At 41.4% G+C, this 20462-nt stretch overlaps 1 protein-coding gene and 1 long non-coding RNA gene across 2 annotated transcripts in view; one reads left to right on the forward strand and one right to left on the reverse strand.

Annotated features, from left to right (window-relative positions):
- Positions 1-12878, reverse strand: part of pigu (phosphatidylinositol glycan anchor biosynthesis, class U) — a 30594-nt gene extending 17716 nt beyond the window's left edge. Inside the window, exons 1-5 of the mRNA XM_048608273.1 lie at positions 12653-12878; positions 7971-8035; positions 5730-5789; positions 5578-5640; positions 3290-3399 (exon numbers count right to left, since the gene is read on the reverse strand). Of these exons, the coding sequence (XP_048464230.1) occupies positions 3290-3399; positions 5578-5640; positions 5730-5789; positions 7971-8035; positions 12653-12782 (428 nt within the window). The 5' untranslated portion in view covers positions 12783-12878. The remainder of the gene's footprint in view (positions 1-3289; positions 3400-5577; positions 5641-5729; positions 5790-7970; positions 8036-12652) is intronic.
- Positions 12879-12920: 42 nt separating this feature from the next.
- The window catches only part of LOC125485421, a 48673-nt gene continuing 41131 nt past the window's right edge, over positions 12921-20462 (forward strand). Inside the window, exon 1 of the long non-coding RNA XR_007264148.1 lies at positions 12921-13000. This is a non-coding gene — a long non-coding RNA (uncharacterized LOC125485421). The remainder of the gene's footprint in view (positions 13001-20462) is intronic.

Genomic DNA, 20462 nt, shown 5'->3' on the forward strand with positions numbered 1-20462 from the left:
TCTGGAGATCAAAAAAAATGAGAGGCGATCTCACTGAAGTGGATCAAAATTCTGAAAGGTTTGACATGATAGACACTGAGTGCTTTCCTCTGGCTAGGGAAACTAGAACACAGGGGCATCTCAGGATAAAAAGGATGATGATTTAGGGTTGCAATTAGGAGAAATTTACCTGCTCCTATTTCTTAAATTACACAAAAAGATTAATCATTCTCACACAGATTTATCAGATCAAACATAGAACTATGTAATACGTAAGATATTTTGATCATTCTCTTTATGTTGGGTGGGGATTGTCCAAATTATTCCTTCCATTTCAATTCAGAGATTGTCTCCTCGGTTCCATTTTATAACTTCAACATATTCTCTTCATGCATCAGCAATTCCTTTAGCTGCCAACAATGCTAAGAGTTGCCAAGTCGCAAGCATTTTATTTTGCATGCACATGTAATACAAATACTGGAAAATAACAGATTACATATTCTTAACTCACGCATATGTTTATTCAAGCTTTGCAAGAAGCTTGCATACGAGAATGTAACAACACGAGATGTGTCGAAATTCATTGCAATAATCCGTGTGTCTAGTCATGCTACACCTATCACTGGCACACCAGGCATTTAGTAACAAGAGTTAATTACTCAAATATTAAGAAAACAGTTAAAAAGTTTGAGTTTACAAATGTTTCAGCACTGGACTTGCAGAGAAGCAATTACAAATTGTGGAGCTTTTTGTTTTGAAAGGATGTCACAATATCACAGCTTGGACGAAGTAGTGTGGGATATTCAGGTTGGGATTAAAGCATTGCACAGCAACTGAGTGAAAAATGCAACATTAGGCAGAAAGCAGAAGTTGAGTGGAGTAGGCAGCTCAGTGGTGATGAAAAGGACAAAGGGCTGAAGTATGAAATGGTTTTTATTTGGCGTTATGTAGCATCTGGGAACAGAAAAATACACAGGGCTGGGACATACCACAGATTAGGTTGAAGAGCAAAGACTGGTGAGCAACATGTATTGTCATTATTAGAGGTTACAACTGAAGTTTGGCACAACATCATGGGTTGAAGGGCCTATTCCCATGCTGTACTGTTCTACGTACAATACATTATTTAATTACATTAATCCTCATGTCAAGAGCACAGTGAAAACAATGGGAGGCCTGAGAGTATAACAGAGAAAAGTAGTAGCATCAGAGAGAGAGAGAAATTAGAAGAATGCAACAAAAAACAAAATCAAGGAGTGGTAACACAAGACAGTAACATGGCAGGAGCTGAGAAGATAGAAAACCTATAAACAATAGTGAGGTAGCAATAACTAGAGTAGCGCATTACTCAAAAGTAAACTACAAATCAACCAAAAAAAGGTTAGCTGATAGGCAGTTGGTGAGTGAATACTGTAGTTCTCATTTTGCTCTTTAAGCTAGGATGGCTTACCAAACTTAGAATCAGGAACATGTAACCCATTACGTAATTAAATAAACCAACTAGAAAGAAGAAAGTAATCGGTGTGTTTTATAAAACTTAAGTTATTTCTGTCAAGCTTGGTTGGTCTAATGAATTGAGGCATGACAGATCATCTCAGTTTCATATAATGCATATCCTTGCCACATGGGAACTCTAGGACATGCCACATTTTCAAGAAGTGCCATCAGCTGGAGCAGTTCAAGTTCCAATATTTGAACCTGCAGCTGTTGCTGTCATGATGAAGAAAAACTGAATAGACTTGAGTTGTTTTCTTTGGAACAGAGGTGGCAGAGGGGAGACTTAATTGAGAAGCAAGAAGGAAGAATGAAGAGAGACCAGCAGCTACCACAAAAGGGAAACTCAGTCTTCTCTAATGTATAAATAACGAAGGGGTGATGAAAGGAGGATTACATTCGATTAGGGACCAGCAGGGGATTTACAAATGGAAGCAGAGAGCACAGCTAAGACATTAAATGAATATTTTGCACCTGTCTTTACCAAGGAAGGTGCTCCCCAAGTTTTACAGAAAGGCAACGTAATTAAGACACTAGAAGCTTCTACAATTGATAAGGAGGAGGCATTAGATAAGCTGTCTGTACCTAAAATGGATCAAGCACCAGGACCAAATAAGATACATCAAAAGGATGCGGAAAGAAGTGAAAGTGAAAATTGCAGAGGCACTGGAGAATTGCAAACTTTATACTCTTACTCAAAAGACGTAAAGATAAACGTAGCAACTATGGGCCAATCAGTTTAATTTCAGTGGTGAGGAAAATTCCAGAAACAATAATTTGGATTAAGTTAACAGTCAGAGAGAAATGTGGATTTATTAAGGAAAGCCAGCCTGCATTTGTTTAAGGGTAAATCATGCTAGTGTTCTGGAGGGGTAAGACAGAGAGTGGATGCGAGCAATGCAATTGAGGTGAAAATGGATTAGGGAAACTTCCTTTGAAGAAGAGGTTGAGAGGACATTTGATAAGTGGAAATCAAAACTATGACAGGCCTGGAGAGAGCAGTAAGGGCAAAACTATTCTCACTCATGCAGAGATCAAGAATGAGGGGGCAAAGATTTAAAGTGATTGATAAGAGAAGCAAAAGTACAAAATTATAAAAAAAAACGTGCAACAAGTGGTTAAGGTTTGGACTGCAATGTCGGAGGCAGCTGAAATATTCAAAAAGCATTAGACTGCAATCTGAAAAGGAAGAACGTGCAGAGTTACGGGGAAGAGAGAGAATGGTGGTAAATAATTGCACACTTGGAGAGCCGGAGCAGACAGGATGGGCTGAATACGTTGTTTTGCGCTGTAACAATTTTGAGATGCTGTAACTATACTATACAGAATGATGAGGGACCTAGATCAAGTAGTCAGGAAGGAGACAGACCTTTAGTAGACAGGTTTTAAAAAAAAAACAGGGACTTAGATTAAATCAATTGACAGCAGAATTAGAGGGAAGTTGAGAATTCTTTTCACCCATTGAGTGCAATGGATGTTGAGAACTTAAAGAGTGGCAGAGAGTGGAACAACCACTGCATTTACATCTGAACTTGACACACTAACTGCAGGAATACAGATCAACAGCTGTAAAGTGGGATTAGTCCCGATTATTTATTTCTCACTTGGCCGAGCACAATGAACCATATGGTCTCCTTCTGTGATGTCAAGTTTCTATCGAGCCAAGTAAGGTGTCAATGTCAGCGAGGTCATAGCTGGAGGGTTTCCCAATCTTTGTCACGATGTACAAACACACTGTGCTACATGGCCATACTTGCGGCCATACCTGAGCACAGGTATCACAGTACTGATAATGGCAATGTGCTTTCTTACTTACAACAGTGCTACCTTAAGAGGAATATGATACATTTCTTTAGGAGTCCTGACCAGCGTGATAACATCAGGAGCATACTTCTGGAATTCAAAAGCAATCCGCTGTTTTCTAAACTGAGAAATAAAAATTACATTAAAAAGATGCAATACCAAGTTTATATTTCAATTCTACACATTTAGTTTAGAATATCTCTAAATTCTGTTCTCTCAAGCTGCAGGTCTCACAGTATGCAACGTGAAATGTGCAATTTTCAAAACTAAAGATATAATGTTTTGTTACAAGGCACAAAATAATGTTTTAAGCTCAAATTCTGCTTGACATTTTCTCAAGGGTTACTTTTTGATTTTCGGGGGCTATTTCCTCATTCTCATTAACTCATTCATTAGACGATAATTTTACTTTTGGACTTGTGTTGACAGGTTGGGTATTTATTCTCATACAGAGACAGAATTAGAAGAATTAACAAGCAATTGCTCCACTAAATGTAAAGTCATAACACAAAAGGAAAGCATTAATTTCCTATACGTCACAGTACTTTTTTTAAGTTCACTTTGGCCAAACTTATCCAAGCAAATGAAGACTATTTCATCACACTTTTGAATAGTGTCTCGTAGATGCTAGACAGGCTTTAGGAAGGCAAGAGAGGGGTTACTCACTGCAGAATTCCTAATCACTGACCTGCTCTTCTACCCATACAGTATTAGTTTGATTGGTCCAGTTCATTTTCTGGTAAGCTCCAGAATCTCAATAGCAGGGGATTCAGTGATGGTCATGCTATTGAATATTAGTTAGTTAGGTGTTCTTTTATTAACAGTTCACCCCTTTTTATCCTTCTTCTTTCTTCTTAACCATCTCATATTCTCCTTCTCTCTTCCCATTCTTTTTGTAACCTCCCTCTCTCTCCCCATGCCTTTGCAGCCTCCCCATCTCTTCTCATTCCCCATTTTTGCTACCTTGTTTTCTGAAAACTGGAGTGGAATTCCATCAACCCTCTGGTAAGCTGCCATGGTGACTACGCTGTTCATTAGTACAACACAGTCATGTGCATTGCTGAGCTTTTTTCTCTTTCATTCGTGCAATGTGAGCATTGCTGGCTGGCCAGCATTTATTGCCTGTCCCTGGCAATGGTAGGTTATCTTCTTGAACCACTGCCATCCACCTGTGATCAGTTGACCCACAATGCCATTAGGGAGGGGATTCCAGGATTTTGACCTATCAACAGTGAAGTAACGGCGATAGATTTCCAAGACAGGATGGTGAGAGGCTTGGAGGGGAACTTTCAGGTGATGTTCCCATGCATCTGCTGCCCTTGTCCTTCTAGAGGAGAGTGGTCATGGGTTTGGAAGATGCTGTCTGAGGATCTTTGGTGAATTTCTGCCGTGCATCTTGTAGATAGTACATGTTGCTGCTACTGAGCGTCAGTGGTGAGGAGAATGGAGTGGTGCCAATCAAGTAGGCTGCTTTGTCCTAGATGGTGTCAATCTTCTTGAGTGTTGTTGGAGCTGCACCCCTCCAGGCAAATGGGGAATATTCCATCACACTCCTGACTTGTGCCTTGAAGATGCTGGATATTTGAGCATACTGGGCATCATTGTTGAGCTCAATTCTATTTTCATCCAGTATACAAATCTACATTTATTTCTCAGCGGATGCCACTTGAAAGCAGTTGGAAACTTAGGAGTTTTCATTTCCCTAGGCCAAAATGTGACATTTGTTGTACACATTATTCCCAGTTGAAATCATAAAGGCTTAGTATCTTACTCATCTGTATAACTTTAGGCAGTAAACCACCAGAGCTCACAGATGATACATTTGTTTAAACAGATATGCAGACTGCTTTGAAATCACTTAATCTTGGTTACATAAATGCTATAATCCAAAATTGACTGACGCAACCCTGGTGAGCATTCTCATCCCTTATTGTAGGACAAACATCTCTTGTTAGGACACATCCTAGTTTGTAAGGAAAGCTCCTGCTTGGATCAACATACTTCGAAACCAAAGCCAGGAACTGTTAATTTGCACATGGTGGCATCATAATTTATTCATTTCAAAACGGTTTTGTTTTCATAACATGCTGATGATTTTTCAAAGCTTTCTGGCATTAAAAAATGCTGGATAATCACTGATTGATTAGGGTAGGAACCTATGTCGCTACTTAAATATGGGACTTTTCTACTGTGAAGAAATATATGCAACAGCTGTGAATAAGAAGGGCTTTGGCCTTTGTAGAGAATCATCACGAGAGTCTTGCATTGTCACAATTCTGCCTTTAATTACAATTTTCTTACCACAACTTTGTTGAAATCATCAGCAACAATATACAGTGCAACTGCAGTTATAACATCCATTGCCTGTGGAAACAAAATTCATTCAGTGTCAAAAATCTACACAAAAATTTGGATGTTATTTTAAAAATGTAGTTTTCAACAATATTACTTACCATAAAGACAAACTCTGCATAATCGATAAGGAAATGAAAGAGGTATAATATAAGAGGTGTCTGTAAAATAAAACAATAAGAGCACAAGTTAACATATACAATTAGACTGTAAGAAATAGGAAGAGGAGCAGTCCATTTGGCCCCTCAAGCCTGCTTTGCCAATATAGATTTTCACCAAATAAACAGGATGTAGCAATAGACAGCAACATTTAGAGGAATAGTCTTACAGAATTTTAGGTTTGCATTTCCAATTTCCACTATCTTTATACAAGGACAACAGAGTCACATAACTGACAGACAAGTAAGCTTTTAGGGCAATTCCTACTGAAACAAACATCTCTACTGTAGTTTAAGTGACAAAGTGAGGACCCAAATTTACTAAAGTATCAGATCTCTTGGGCTGTTTGACTTGGAAGGTGCTTTTTCTTTTTCAATAATAGCTGCTTAATGTGAATCATGGAAGACAAACACCACAGTGACCTTTCCCAACTTTTACATGGCTAACTTCCTTCTTTTGCAGCCAAATAGCATGAATGCAGACGTGCCAGAAAGGCCAGCAGGATGACAGGGGTAAGGATTTTTGCAGTGTACTGATCTTCCATGAGTTAAACAAGCATCTGTGTAAAAACCACTGCAAGGAATCAATTTCATTGCTGCAAGTTGGTCAGGCTCTGCCTGAAATGAAGAACGAGCTACCATGTTAAAGTTTAAGAGATATTTGGTCTGCAAATGCCTGCTGCTGACTGATAATTCATTCAGTGGCTATTATTAAGATGGAAACCTCCATTGAGCATTAGCAATTCTTTGACTGTGGAGCGATTCAATAAGCTTTAATAGCATGCTTCAGCAAAGAACACTGGATAATGATCAGGAATTTAGTTGATTTGTGTTCTCCCCAACTGACCAACGATATAAAGATACTTTCCATTTTTCCAATATCTTAGCTGAGTTCAGCAAATAGTGATGTTGAGCTTGGTTTTGTGCTTACATAGCTCAGTTACATACCTGCAGTGTATTTATGAGTGATCTGGCCCACTACGGGGTCATCAATAAGATATGTTATATAATTAAAAACACCAAAGTTTAACTGTACATTCAGTATAACATCTCTTCCAATCCCAGCACACTTATGATATAGTTCAATGTTCGAAAAAAAACTGAAAAGCACAATAAAGATCATTGGCTTAGTGGGATGCATCCTTGCCTTAGTCAGAACAATGCGACTTCAAGTCCCACTCTAGACACTTAGGCAAATCATAGAATCCCTACAATGTGGATGCAGACCATTCCGCCCATCGGGTTCACACTGATCATCCAAAGAGCATCCCACCCAGATCCACCCACTACGTTATCGCTGTAACCCTGCATTTCCCACGGCTAATCCACCTAAACATACGGGCAATTTAGCATGGCCAATCCTCCTAAACTGTACAGTTTTGGACAGTGGAGGGAAACTGGAGCATCTTGAGGAAATCCATGCAGACAGGGGGAGAAAATGCAAATTCCTCACAGACTGAGGGTGGAACAGAACCCGGGTTCCTGGTGCTGTGAGGCAGCAGTGCTAACAACTGAGCCATCGTGCCAGCCTAGTGCACATAGTCCCGACAGGACTTTGGAGTGGCTGCGCTTTTGGAGGTGTCAATTTTTAAACAAGACACATCCCCACCTGCCTGCTCAGATGCAATTGAAGATCCTGTGGCAATAGTCAAAGAGTAGCAGGGGAGCTACCTGGTGCTCTGGACAAGAATTATTTCTCAACTGATAAGAAGTTATCGGGTCATTTTCACACTGCCGTTTGCGGGAGGTTGTTGAGTGCAAATTGGCTGCTGTGCTTCCTACATTAAGTAACTACATTTCAAAAGTTCTTAACAGGTAAAATGCCTTTGCTCATCTCAAGGTCATAAAGAGCACTTGATAAATATAAGGCTTTCTTTGGTACTCAGTAAAAGCCATTTCATTATTAATGAAATGAACGCTTAAAAACGGACTCTCCAATACATTATGAACACGTGCATTTGCTAAATTTGGAGAAGGCCTGTGTAGAAAAGGCCTTATCAACAGGAAGAAGCACTCCATGTGCGTACTGGAAGATCAGAAAACATTCACGAAGACACTTAAGTGCTGCACTCCTCCTGTTCTACCTCTGCTACTCATTTAGCTATCAATAGATTGACGTTGAATCCTGTGATATACAATTAACTGAGGTGACCAGAAACACACTGCTGGTAGTATGATACTTACTTCATGGAACACATTTCCAGAATACGGCGACACTCCTAGATCCAACAAAGCAAGCCCTTCTACAACTAAAACATAAAAAGAAACAAACATTACAGTACTGCAAAATTACAGTACACGGTGCAAAATATGGAACTAGAAAAGGAAATGGAAAAGGAATTAATTTCAAAGCAATGCCTCCAGATAAATTTATTAAAAATTTCTAATATTTTGTGGCTGTAGGCTTTTGTACAGTTTCAAAGCTGATTAGAAATCTTCCAAAGTGCCTTTGTGTCAGGAAAGAGACTTAATGTAAAGATCAAGTAAATCCCACCATAAAACAGCAACTACTTCTTGCTTGGAGATGGAAATCCCTGAACACACCATTTACCTGGAATTAGCCCACTTCATTATCATGCCCCAAACTTTGCTAAGTAGACCCAGAGAATCCAGTTATCTGCAATGAAGAGAGCTGGTAAGAGGGGAGAATAAAATCTCCACAATACAGGCTAGTTTCTTCAACCATATCCAGTACATAGGCTAGATACACAAATCAAATTTCAGATTCAAGAAAAATTGTTTCTCCCCCCACTTTCTCCCGTAGATAAAATGCATAATTTAGATATGGTATATAATAAATTGGACCCAAATATTGAAAGGAGACACACATTTTAACTGTCACACAACTTTAGTACTCCTTGTTATCAGATGTAATGTTCAACCGAGAACTTCATTTCCTTTATTTATCATTTTAGGGAAACTTTTAATTGCAAGAATTATTTCATGGTAATTGCTAAAAATTGGACTTTTCTAGTCTAAATAGCAAAGTAAATATTATACACCATAAAAAGCCTCTATTGCAAACTTTACAAATAACCTCAAATTTAGTGATGGAAGAGGAGGACAATGACCAGAAGACCATTGTTTAATGAAATGCACAGGTATAGTTCAATGCAGATAAATTTAAAATCATGCATGAGTGACAAGAACCACACAGCGGAATTAGTACTCAGAGTTGGAAGAAAACAGACCCTTTGGTCCAACTAGTCCATGCTGACCAGATATTCTAAATTAATCTAGTCCCATTTGCCAGCATTTAGCCCATATCCCTCTAAACCCTTCCTATTCATGTACCCATCCAGATGCCTTTTAAATGTTGTAATTGTACCCGCCTCCCCACTTCCTCCAGCAGCTCATTCCATTCATGCACCACCACATGTGTAAATGTTGCCCCTTAGGTCCCTTTTATGTCTTTCCCCTTTCACCTTGAATCAATGCCCTCTAGTTTTGAGTCCCCTACTCTGGGAACGAGATTTTGGCTATTCACCCTATCCATGCTCATGATTTTATAAACCTCTATAAGGTCACCCCTCAACCTCCGATGCTCCACAGAAAATATCCCAGCCCATTCAGCCTCTCCCTAGAACTCAAACCCTCCAAACCTGGCCACATCCTTTTCAATCTTTTCTGCACCCTTTCAAGTTTAACAACATCTTTCCTAGAGTAGGGAGACCAGAATTGAACGCAATTACAAAAGTGGCCTAACCAATGTCCTGTACAGCTGCAACATGACATCCCAACTCCTACACTCAATGCACTGACCAATAAAAACAAGCATACCAAATGTCTTCTTCACTACCCTGTCTACCTGTAACTCCACCTTTAAGGAGGCATGAACCTGCACTCCAAGGTCTCTTTATTCAGCAACACTCCATTACTCAGACCTTGGAACGTAGGAATTGAGACTTTATGTTGAGGATGTATAGGACATTGGTGAGGTCTCTTCTGGGGTACTGTGTCCAGTTCTGGTCACCCTGTTATAGGAAAGATATTACCAAGCTGGACAGGGTTCAGAAGAGATTTACCAGGATGTTGCCGGATATGGAAGACTTGAGTTATAAGGAGAGGCTGGATAGACTGGGACTTTTTTCACTAGACCGTAGGTTCAGAGGTGACCTTATAGAGATTTATAAAATAATGAGGGGCATAGTGAATAGCAGGTGTCTTTTCCCTAGGGTCGGGGATTTCAAAACTAGGGGGCATACTTTTAAGGTAAGAGGAAAAAGATTTAAAAAAAAACACGAGGGGCAATTTTTTTTTTTTAACATAGAGAATGGTTCGTGTGTGGAATGAACTTCTAGAGGAAGTGGTGGATGTGACCACAGTTAAAACATTTAAAAGACATTTAGATAAGTAACAAATAGAAATGTTTGGAGGGATATGGGCCAAGCGCAGTCAGGTGGGATTGGTTTTGTTTGGGATTATTGTTGGCATGGGCTGGTTGGACCGAAGGGTCAGTTTCCATGCTGTATGACGCTTTGACTCCCCAGGACTCGAGGATTAAGTGTCTAAGTCATGCCCTGATTTGCCTTACAAAAATGGAACACCTCACATTTGTCTAAATTAAACGCCATCTGACACTCCTCGGCCTATCTGATCAAGGTCCCATTGTACCCTTCAATAACCTTCTTCACTATCCTCTACACCACCAATTTTGATGTCATTTGCAAACTTACAAACCATTCCTCCTACATTCACACCCAAATCATCTAGTGAATGGGAAAATTGAAAGCAAAAGGGATCCAGAAATTTTAGAGTCGTGACTGTGTGACCAAAGGCTGGGATGGAAGCAATTCTCTTCCTTCAGGTTTCCAATAGGATTTTTTGATGTGTCTGAATTATGCTGTCAATTCTAAAACATATAACCACCAATGCTGCCTACACTAATTTATCCAATTTCAGTCAGCCATATTCCCCCATTACTGGTAGGCATCTTGACACAGTTACCAAAACAAGACATCAAGATATTTAATAGTGCTGTTTGGAAAGTAAAATTGGTAAATAAACATTTAAATACATGGTTAAAACTAAGATTAACAGATAAAAGGATTAATCATGATTATTCTTTATGAAACTATTGACAGCCCAATAACTTAAGTTAAACTGCTTCCAACACAACCAACCATAAATATATCATCTAAGTGTTAAACAGCTCAAAATTGCTCTTGCCAGAAACAAGTCAAAAGTAGGATTAGTAACTGTCTGAAAAAGTTCTAAAGTTGAAGGGCTTGGTAGTTGACATGGGCTCAAGGCACACACAACATAGAACCTGAGCACATATCCATGCTCGTCAGGTAAAGTACACTTGATGCACTGCAATGTCAGGGTTATCCTTCATATGAGATGTAAATGATTTGCCTGTTTCTGTGATTCATCCAGAGTCCTAATGAGTAAATCTACCTCTGACTCAAACTGCCATGGATTCAAGTCCCACACTAAAACTGGAGCTGAAAACTGCAGGCTGATCATCCAGCGTAGTATTGAGGGAGTGCTGCAATGTCAGAGATGGAATTGGCTAGATAAGATATTAAATGAAGACTTGGCATACTCTCTCAGATGTACTTTAAGGATCCAAAGTCATTTTTCAAAGAGGTGGCGGCAAGATTCTCACTGATATTCTGGCCTACATTTATCTCTTCATCAATATTACAAAACAGAAATTCTGGTCTTTACACTGCTGTTTGTGGGAATTTGCTATGTACAAATTGGCTGCCGCTTTTCTTGTATTACAACGGTGACTTGAGTGCATCGAGTATAGGAGTTGGGAGGTCATGTTACGGCTGCACAGGACATTGGTTAGGCTACTTTTGGAATCTTGTATTCAATTCTGGGTCTCCCTGCTGTAGGAAAGATGTTGTGTAACTTGAAAGGGTTCAGAAAGGATTTACCAGGATGATGCCAGGGCTGGAGGGTTTGAATAATAGGGAGAAACTGAATAGGCTGGGGCTATTTTTCCTGGAGTATCGGAGACTAAGAGGTGACATTATCCAAGTTTATAAAATCATGAAGAGCATGAATAGGGTGAATAGGCCAGGTCTCTTCCCCAGGGTAGGGGAGTCCAAAACTAGAGTGCATAGGTTAATGATGAGTGAGGAATAATTTAAAAGGGACCTAAGGGGCAACTTTTTCATACATAGATGTTGCATGTATGGAATAAGCAGACAGGGGTGGTGGTGGAAACAGGTACAATTACAATATTTAAAAGGCCAAATGGGTGTGTGAATATGAAAGGTTTCGAGGGATACAGGCCAAATGCTGGCAAATGGGACTAAATTTGGAATGTCTGGTTGCATGGATGAGTTGGACCGAACGGTCTGTCGCCATGCTGTACATCTCTATGACCACAAATGAAAAGAACTTCACCTGCAGTAAAGTGCCTTGTACCACCCCAAATGGTATGAAAGGTATGACTGAATTTTTTTTAAAAAGAGAGAACACAATAAAAAATAAAAAGTTTGATCCTGCAGCTCACTGCTGACCAGTAAGTCTTGCAAAACAAAAATAACTGCTGCATCTGCTTACAGAGGTGCCACTACATATCTGTGGCTAGCATTTGTATGGGGAAAGGTTTTGGAAAGACGAGATGCAGAGCTGTTTAAATGCAAGATCTCAGCAATAAATTTCATTGTCGTAGTTAAACTTTCCTGAGATCCTAGCAACAGCATTGGAATGTGCATTTTTGTGTGCTACACATATGAATTAAGCATTAAACATTAAACATTTAAAAATGGATAGCAGTGTTGGTCACGAATGGGGGAATTAGAATGAAGTGACAATCAGAAGCCCCAGAGCCCAATCCACACTGACAAGAAAGGGGGACAGCTACACGGGGGAAACGAATGATAAAACATACACAAAACAGATACCTCGCTTCCAAGAATTCAGAGGGGAGACCACTTCCACTCGCTCTGAGATAAAATCCACCAGCGAAGAGCGGAACAACACAGCCCTGACTGTCACAGCCACAACCAGCACCAAGAGCAAGGAGGCAGCCATTGTCCCAACCACCAGCCCGGCGGCGGCGGGCGAGAGGGGTAAAAGGAATAACGGAAACGGATGTGACGCCACGCGCACTGCACCACGGCCGCTGTAGTCCTCGCTCCGCACCACCTGGACTACAGGGACCGTGGTGCACCACACGGTTCCAGTCCCGAAGTTTCCGCGACGGTGGCCGCAGAGGGTTGGACTGTTTCTGGTTTCGTGGAACCGAACAGGTATTGTGGGGAAGCTGTTGTCGAACACGTTTAATACCCTCCTTTAAGACTTTTCCTTTGAGCCTCATTAGCAAAAAAGCGTTTCAAGTAACAAAAGAAAACCCAGAAAGTGTTGGGAAAGCTCAGCAGGTCTGGTAGTATCTGTGGAGAGAAAGCAGAGTTAATGTTTTGGGTCCAGTGACCTTCAGTAAAAAGAAATTGGGCAGATAAAGGAATGTCTGTGGGAAATCAGTATCTGCTAATGGAGACCATTACTGGCTGATAATGGGGTGGTTTGTGGTAGTACCCCATGTTGACACCAAGGCCTGGTCTGTGAGGGTTGAGGTAAAGAACATGGGAGAAGGTGCTCAGGCCCCAAAATGATTGAACTTGATATGGTGTCCTGAAGGCTGTAGGTCCCCAAGTGGGAAATGTTCTTCGCTGGAACACTGCAGTAAGCCCGAGACAGAGATGTTGGCCAGGGAGCAGAGTGGTGTGTTAAAGTGGCAGCCAACTGGAAGCTCAGGGCAATTTTGCAGACAAAGTATAGGTATTGGATGTCTGTAGCCTTTTTAGCATCTTGTAAGCTGATGAATTGTGCCATGATGGTCAACTCTTTACCATGATGGTGTACTTTTCAACCCTGAGGAAACCTTGGCCTAGCTTTTTTTTCCCAGGTGCCCCAGTCTGGCATGACAGCCTCTGCCCTATTTTTATTCATTCATTCATTCATGGAATGTAGGTGTCACTGGCTAGGCCAGCATTTATTGTCCATCCCTAATTACCCATCCTGGAGAGCAGTTAAATATCAACCACATTGCTGTGGGTCTGAAGTCCTATGTAGGCCAGACATATGTAAGGATGGTAGTTTCCTTCCCTAAAGGACATTGGTGCACTTGGTAGGTTTTCCCAAAAATTGACAATGGTTTCATGGTCATCATTAGATTCTTAATCAGCAATCTAGATTTGCCACAGAATAAGATGCTGGGCTACTTTAATAAGTACAGAAAGTGCTGGAGAAACTCAGCAGGTCTGGCAACATCTGAGGAGAGAGAAATAGAAATAATGGTTTGAGTCTGATACTTGCAGACCTGCTGAGATTCTCCAGTGCTTTCTGTTTTTTTTTTATATTCAGATCCCCAGTAAAGGCAGTATTTTACCTTTACTGGGCTACTTTCTCCTTGGCCAACTGAGTTTTTCTTCTCTGGAACACTGCAGTAAGCCCGAGACAGATGTTGACCAGGGAGCAGGATAGATCAACTAATATTAAAGTTGCATTTCTGCAGGAAGACCATCTTCAGAAGGAAATGTGTCTTCATCATCCAACAGGGACACCAAATGCAGTGGGGTCAGCATGGAAGATGAATGAAAGTGTACAGTATGTTCTGTCATATTAAAGTTGGGTTGGCTTCAGTTAAAAGGAGACCCTGCCATGTTTTATTGGTATCAGGAAGGGCAGTTTTCAGGCAAATTTATGATGCATGTAGATTTTTATTTGTGGTGTTATAGCATTAAATTTGAAAACATTGTCATAAATGGGCATAAAGCAGAATTCAAAACTAGAACTTAGGCTTCTTAGGCTTTGAAGTACATTGGTTTGGAAATCATTTATAATGGATTAAGTGTCACTTTACATCAGCAGTCTTATTTAGAAAATGTTAGCTCCATTGATATTTGTCAGATTTAGGCTTCACAAAAGAGGTACAATAGCTTGGAAAACTGATATGAAGTAATTTCAAACTCTAATTGGACAGTTGAATTGGCTAGGCCAAACAAGGTCAGATTGCCATTTTGCATCATTAGCGTTGAGTACAGCTATGAAGGTAGAGGATATATAGGCAAACAAAGGATTGAAAAAAGAAAGCAAAAATGAAGCCTGGTGTTTTGAAGTTTCCATCATTGGAGATGCCAGGATTGTGAAACTTTATTTTTCTGATGCCAGTTTCTGTGGTGGGTTCCAAATGCGGGAGAGTTTATAATTTCTTGTGTGGGTAAGCAAGGTAAATGTTGACTTTAAGCTTAAGCTAAAAAGAGCATAAGTATAGTAAAAAGCGGATTCTCGCTCTCGGTGAGCCGGTAGATGTGGCGTTCTCCTTAGTGAAAATATTGGAAGAAATTCGAAAAAGGAAATCAGCAGCAATATCTGTTGAGTGCTGCATTGATACTGAATCACTGTAGGATACAGTACACTCAACAAATGTGTTTTTGAAACCAGACTGAGAATCTATATTGCAGTTTTTTAAAACAGACTGTGAGAATGGAGAGATAGTAAGAACTGCCGATGCTAGAGTCAGAGATAACGCAGTATGGAGCTGGAGGAACACAGCGGGCCGGGCAGCATCAGAGGAGCAGGAAAGTTGACGTTTTGGGTCGGGACTCTCCTTCAGAAAATTTTTTGAATATATTGCCGTTCCCTCGCTGTCGCTGGGTCAAAATGCTGGTATTCTCTCCCTAATGGCATTGTGGGTCAATCTACAGCAGGTGGACTGCAGCAGTTCAAAAAGGCAGCTCACTGCCACCTTCTCAAGGGCAACTACGGACAGGCAATAAATGCTGGCTGGCCAGCCAGTGACGTTCAAAATCCCACAAATGAATTTTTAAAAAATCTGTTTAAAAACAGTTCTTTTTTGGAGTATAACATTATATCTCTATTTGTATTTTACACGCCTTGGTATTTCTCTCTATTATTACTTCTTCGTTCCCATGCCCCTGCCAACTTAGTTCAAATCCTCCAAATAGCAATCACCCTGTAAGGAAATTGGTCCCAGCTCTGTTTAGATGCAACCATTTTGGCTTTTATAGGATCTATCTCTCCCACAGACTTATGCCAATGTCCCAGAAATCTAAAGCCCTCCCTCTTACACCATGTTTCCTGCTATATTTTATCCCTCCTTCTACCTGTGCTGCTGGTACCACAACTGCTGGCAGTTGACTCTCCCCACCCTCTCAGCTGTTCATTGATATCCCTGCACAAGAAGGAATCATTGGGAGATGCCAGAAACATGAAGCATTTTATCTTTTGTGGTGGTCCTTACATAAATCTCTGTGATGGGTTTGTGTATTTTGGAGAGTTTGTAATTTCCTGTGTAGGTAAGCAACGTAAAGGTTGTTATTTAACTTAAGCTAAAACGAACAGAAGGGTAGCAAAATAAAACCTTAGCAGTGGATTCACATCTAAGAATCATAGTATTACATAGTGAAGAAGAGATCCTTCAGCCCATCAGATCTGTACTGCCAAAATATACTACTAGCTATACTTGTCCCACTCTCCTGCACTAAATTTCCTGAATGTTATTATGCTTCAACTGCACATCCAAGTAGAAGTTGTGAGGTTTCCCGCCCCAATTACTGTTCCAGGCAGTGCATTCCAGACCCCCACCACCCTCTTGGTGAAAAAGCTTTCCCTCACATCCTCATAAATCTCCTGTCTTTCACTTTACAATTATGTCCCCTTGTATTGATGCTTAAATTAAGAGGAACTGCTGCTTTCAATTTAACACGTCCATGCTGCTTGTAATCTTCTACATCTTGTCAGGTTCTCCCTCAACTTTCTATGCTCCAAAGAAAACAACCTCTACTCCTTGTTATCTCAGATTCTCCAGCATCGGCAGTTCCTACTATCTCTGACCATATCCGGCCTCGCTTCATAGCTGAAATGCTCCGTGGCTTCAGAAAGACCTGCTTGTTTCATTGACTGTTAGACCTATCTACCACCATTGTAGTTGGCACTCTGTCCTGCCATCTCACACTTCTACCGGCCAAACAAAATCATCTGAAATTGTGGTCCCAGACCTTAAATGTCAGCAACGCTCCCTACAAACTGAAGATGTCCTCAGCATTTCACTATGAACACTGAGAAGAGAGATTGATACAGTCAAATGCTCCTATGCTGTTTATCAGCTCCCTCGCACTTCTGCTAATTGTTTGGCAATCCTAATTATCATAATTATAGTTCCTTTAGTGTTCAGAGCATGAATTACTCCTGCGCTTTACACCTCCAGAAAGTCAACAGAATTTCTGGCATTCTGATAAAGCATTTCATTGAATGTAAAGGGCTTTGGGGCAGCTTGAGGTAACAATACTGAAACACAAGTCCATTTTAGTTTGGGATTTGGTTGTTTTCAACATTTTGGTTTGGTGTTGGTTAATTTGTGAACAAAAGCTAAACAATGACAAATGGAGTTCAATTTGGATAAATGTGAGGTACTGCATTTTTGTACAACAAGGGTAGGGCTTATACAATTAAAATGGTAGTGCCTTTGGTAGTGTTACAGAACAAAGGCACCTAGGAGTTCAGGTACATAATTCTTTGAAATTTGTGTCACATGTAGACAGAGTGGTTAAAAAGGCATTTAGTACACTTGCCTTCATTGCTCAGTCCTTTTCAGTATGGAAGTTGTGAAGTCATGTTGAGGTTGTGGAGGACATTGGTGAGGCCTCTTCTGGAATACTGAAATACTGTGTCCAGTTCTGGTTGCCCAGTTATAGGAAGGATATTATTAAGCTGGAGAGGGTTCAGAAGAGATTTACCAGGATGTTGCCAGGTATGGAAGGTCTGAGTTATAAAGATAGGCTGGGACTTTTTTTTTAAGTGGAGTGTAAGAGGTTGAGAGGCGATCTTATGGGAGTTTATAAAATAATGAGGGATACAAATAAAGTTAATGGTAGTGGTCTTTTCCCTAGGATGGGGGAATTTCAATACTCGGGTCCCATTTTTAAGGTGAGAGGGGAGAGTTTTTGAAAAGACATGAGGGGATAACAGACACAGAGGATGGTTAGCATGTGGAATGAACTTTGTGAGGAAATGGTGGATATGGATACAGTTACAGTGAAGTATATGAGTCGGAAAGGTTTGGAGAGATATGGGCCAGGAGTAGGCAGGTGGCACTAGTTTAGTTTGGGATTATGTTTAGCATAGACTGGTTGGACCGAAGGGCCTGTTTCTGTGCTGTATGACTCTATCTGTGGGGGAAAACAGAGGTCTTTGAAATTTAGATCACACAATCTTTACAATGTGGAAGCAGGCCATTTGGCCCATTGAGTCCACACCAACCCTCTGAAAAGCATCCCATCAAGACCCTATCCCTGGAACCCTGCGTTTCCCATGGCTAATCCACCTAGCCTACACATCCCTGGACACTATGGCCAATCATCCTAACCTGCACATCTTTGGATTATGGGAGGAAACCCGCAGAGACATGGGGAAAATGTGCAGACTCCACATAGACAGTTGCCCGAGGCTGGAATCGAACTTGGGTCGCTGGTGCTGTGAGGTAGCAGTGCTAACCATTGAGCCACCGTGCCACCCCAATGGATGGCAGAATGTATACTTAAAATTCCTTATGCAGACCATAAAACAAAGGAAGAGGTGCATGCAATTGCAGAGGAGAAATAACTCTTGAGGGAAAAAAGTGTTTCAGCCATTTGATCAAAGATGAAAAGCTACAGAGATACCTTGTAGAGGACAAAGTGGAGGGCAGTAGAAAGAGGGTCTGACTAAAGTGCAGTTGGATGATGGATATCATGGAGCGGTTACATATGGTAGATGTGTGAGGATGGCAGAATACAAATGAGTGTTGCATACTGTGACACAGTAGCAACAAGCAGCAATTTTGTGTCACAAACAAAAACGGAAATTGCTGGAAAAGCTCAGCAGGTCTGTGGAGCACCTGTGGAGAGATATCAGAGTTAATTTTTCGGATCCAGTGACCCTTCAGCCAATTTGTGTACTTAATTGAGCAGCACACTGTGCCAGCTCATAGAGCACATCCACAGATGATTCAGAACTATATTAGGTACAGTAGGGGCCTTCAACATTGTGAATGTAAATAATTGCCAATACAGATAGCCACAGTGCAAAATGCTGAGTTAGAATCTCTCGTCACCACCACCAGCTATCCTGCACCCCCAGCCACCCCCGGCCCCGCCGACTTACCACGTGTATGCACACTCCCAGTCACCATTTTGAAGCATTAATTGTACAAAGTTCCTTTTGGAGGCTAGTGCTCAGAATGGACAAAGATGATTGACTAATATATAGCCCTATCACACCAAGCAGGAATATATGTTACCCCACCTTGCTCTGTGCGAGGAGCACTCATAAAGTGAAAATTAACAAATTAATCATCTTTTCCCGTCCCCACCCCACAGCATACATTTTACTGCTTAAGTGAATAACTCAAAAGAATACAATGTTTCAGGGAATAAACTTGATGCGCACATCCCTTTTCCACCTTTTCTGATGATAACTCTTGTGTTAAATGATTAACTATTAAGTTGATAGCGCCTTCTTGTTTCTGTTTGTAATCATGTACATACCAGAATAAACCAGTTTTTAGTTTGGTATTGACTCACCACCATATAAGGTCTTTCTGCCAAAGTTGAATGGGGATCCGTTCAGTTATCATAGCTTCCCGGTGCCTCAAATGTATGTAAATATAATCTTGTACAAGTAGCAAGTGCCTTGGATTTGTTTGCTGCATAGAGTCAAACTCCAGTGTTTGCTTGTTTGTACATATGCTACTGTACAGAACCAAAGATAGTAGGAACTGCAGATGCTGGAGAATCCGAGACAACAAGGTGCAGGGCTGGATGAACACAGCAGGCCAAGCAGCATCATAGGAGCAGAGAGGCTGACGTTTCGGGCCTAGACCCTTCATCAGAAAAGGGGGAGGGGAAGGGGGTTTTGAAATAAATAGGGAGAGAGTGGGAGGCGGATAGAAGAGGGATAGAGGAGAGGATAGGTGGAGAGGAAACAAACAGGTCGAAGAGGCGGGGATGGGGCCAGGAAAGGTGAGTGTAGGTAGGGAGTTAGGAAGGGGATAGGTCAGTCCAGGGAGGACGGACAGGTCAAGGGGGCGGGATGAGGTTGGTCGGTAGGAGATGGAGGTGCGGCTTGAGGTGGGAGGAGGGGATAGGTGGGAGGAAGAACAGGTTAGGGAGGCAGGGACGAGTTGGACTGGTTTTGGGATGCGGTGGGGGGAGGGGAGATTTTGAAACTTGTGAAATCCACATTGATACCATTGGGCTGCAGGGTTCCCAAGCGGAATATGAGTTGCTGTTCCTGCAACCTTCGGGTGGCATCGTTGTGGCACTGCAGGAGGCCCAGGATGGACATGTCGTCTGAGGAATGGGAGGGGGAGTTGAAATGGTTCGCGACCGGGAGGTGCAGTTGTTTGTTGCGAACCGAGCGTAAGTGTTCTGCAAAGCGGTCCCCGAGTCTCCGCTTGGTTTCCCCGATGTAGAGGAAGCCACACCGGGTACAGCGGATGCAGTATACCACATTGGCAGATGTGCAGGTGAACATCTGCTTGATGTGGAAAGTCTTCTTGGGGCCTGGGATGGGGGTGAGGGAGGAGGTATGGGGGCAGGTGTAGCACTTCCTGCGGTTGCAGGGAAAAGTGCCGGGTGTGGTGGAGCTGGAGGGGAGTGTGGAGCGGACAAGGGAGTCACGGAGAGAGTTGTCCCTCCGGAAAGCAGATAA

Source organism: Rhincodon typus, chromosome 19 (assembly GCF_021869965.1).
Source record: "Rhincodon typus isolate 14 chromosome 19, sRhiTyp1.1, whole genome shotgun sequence".
Lineage (NCBI taxonomy): Eukaryota > Metazoa > Chordata > Chondrichthyes > Orectolobiformes > Rhincodontidae > Rhincodon > Rhincodon typus.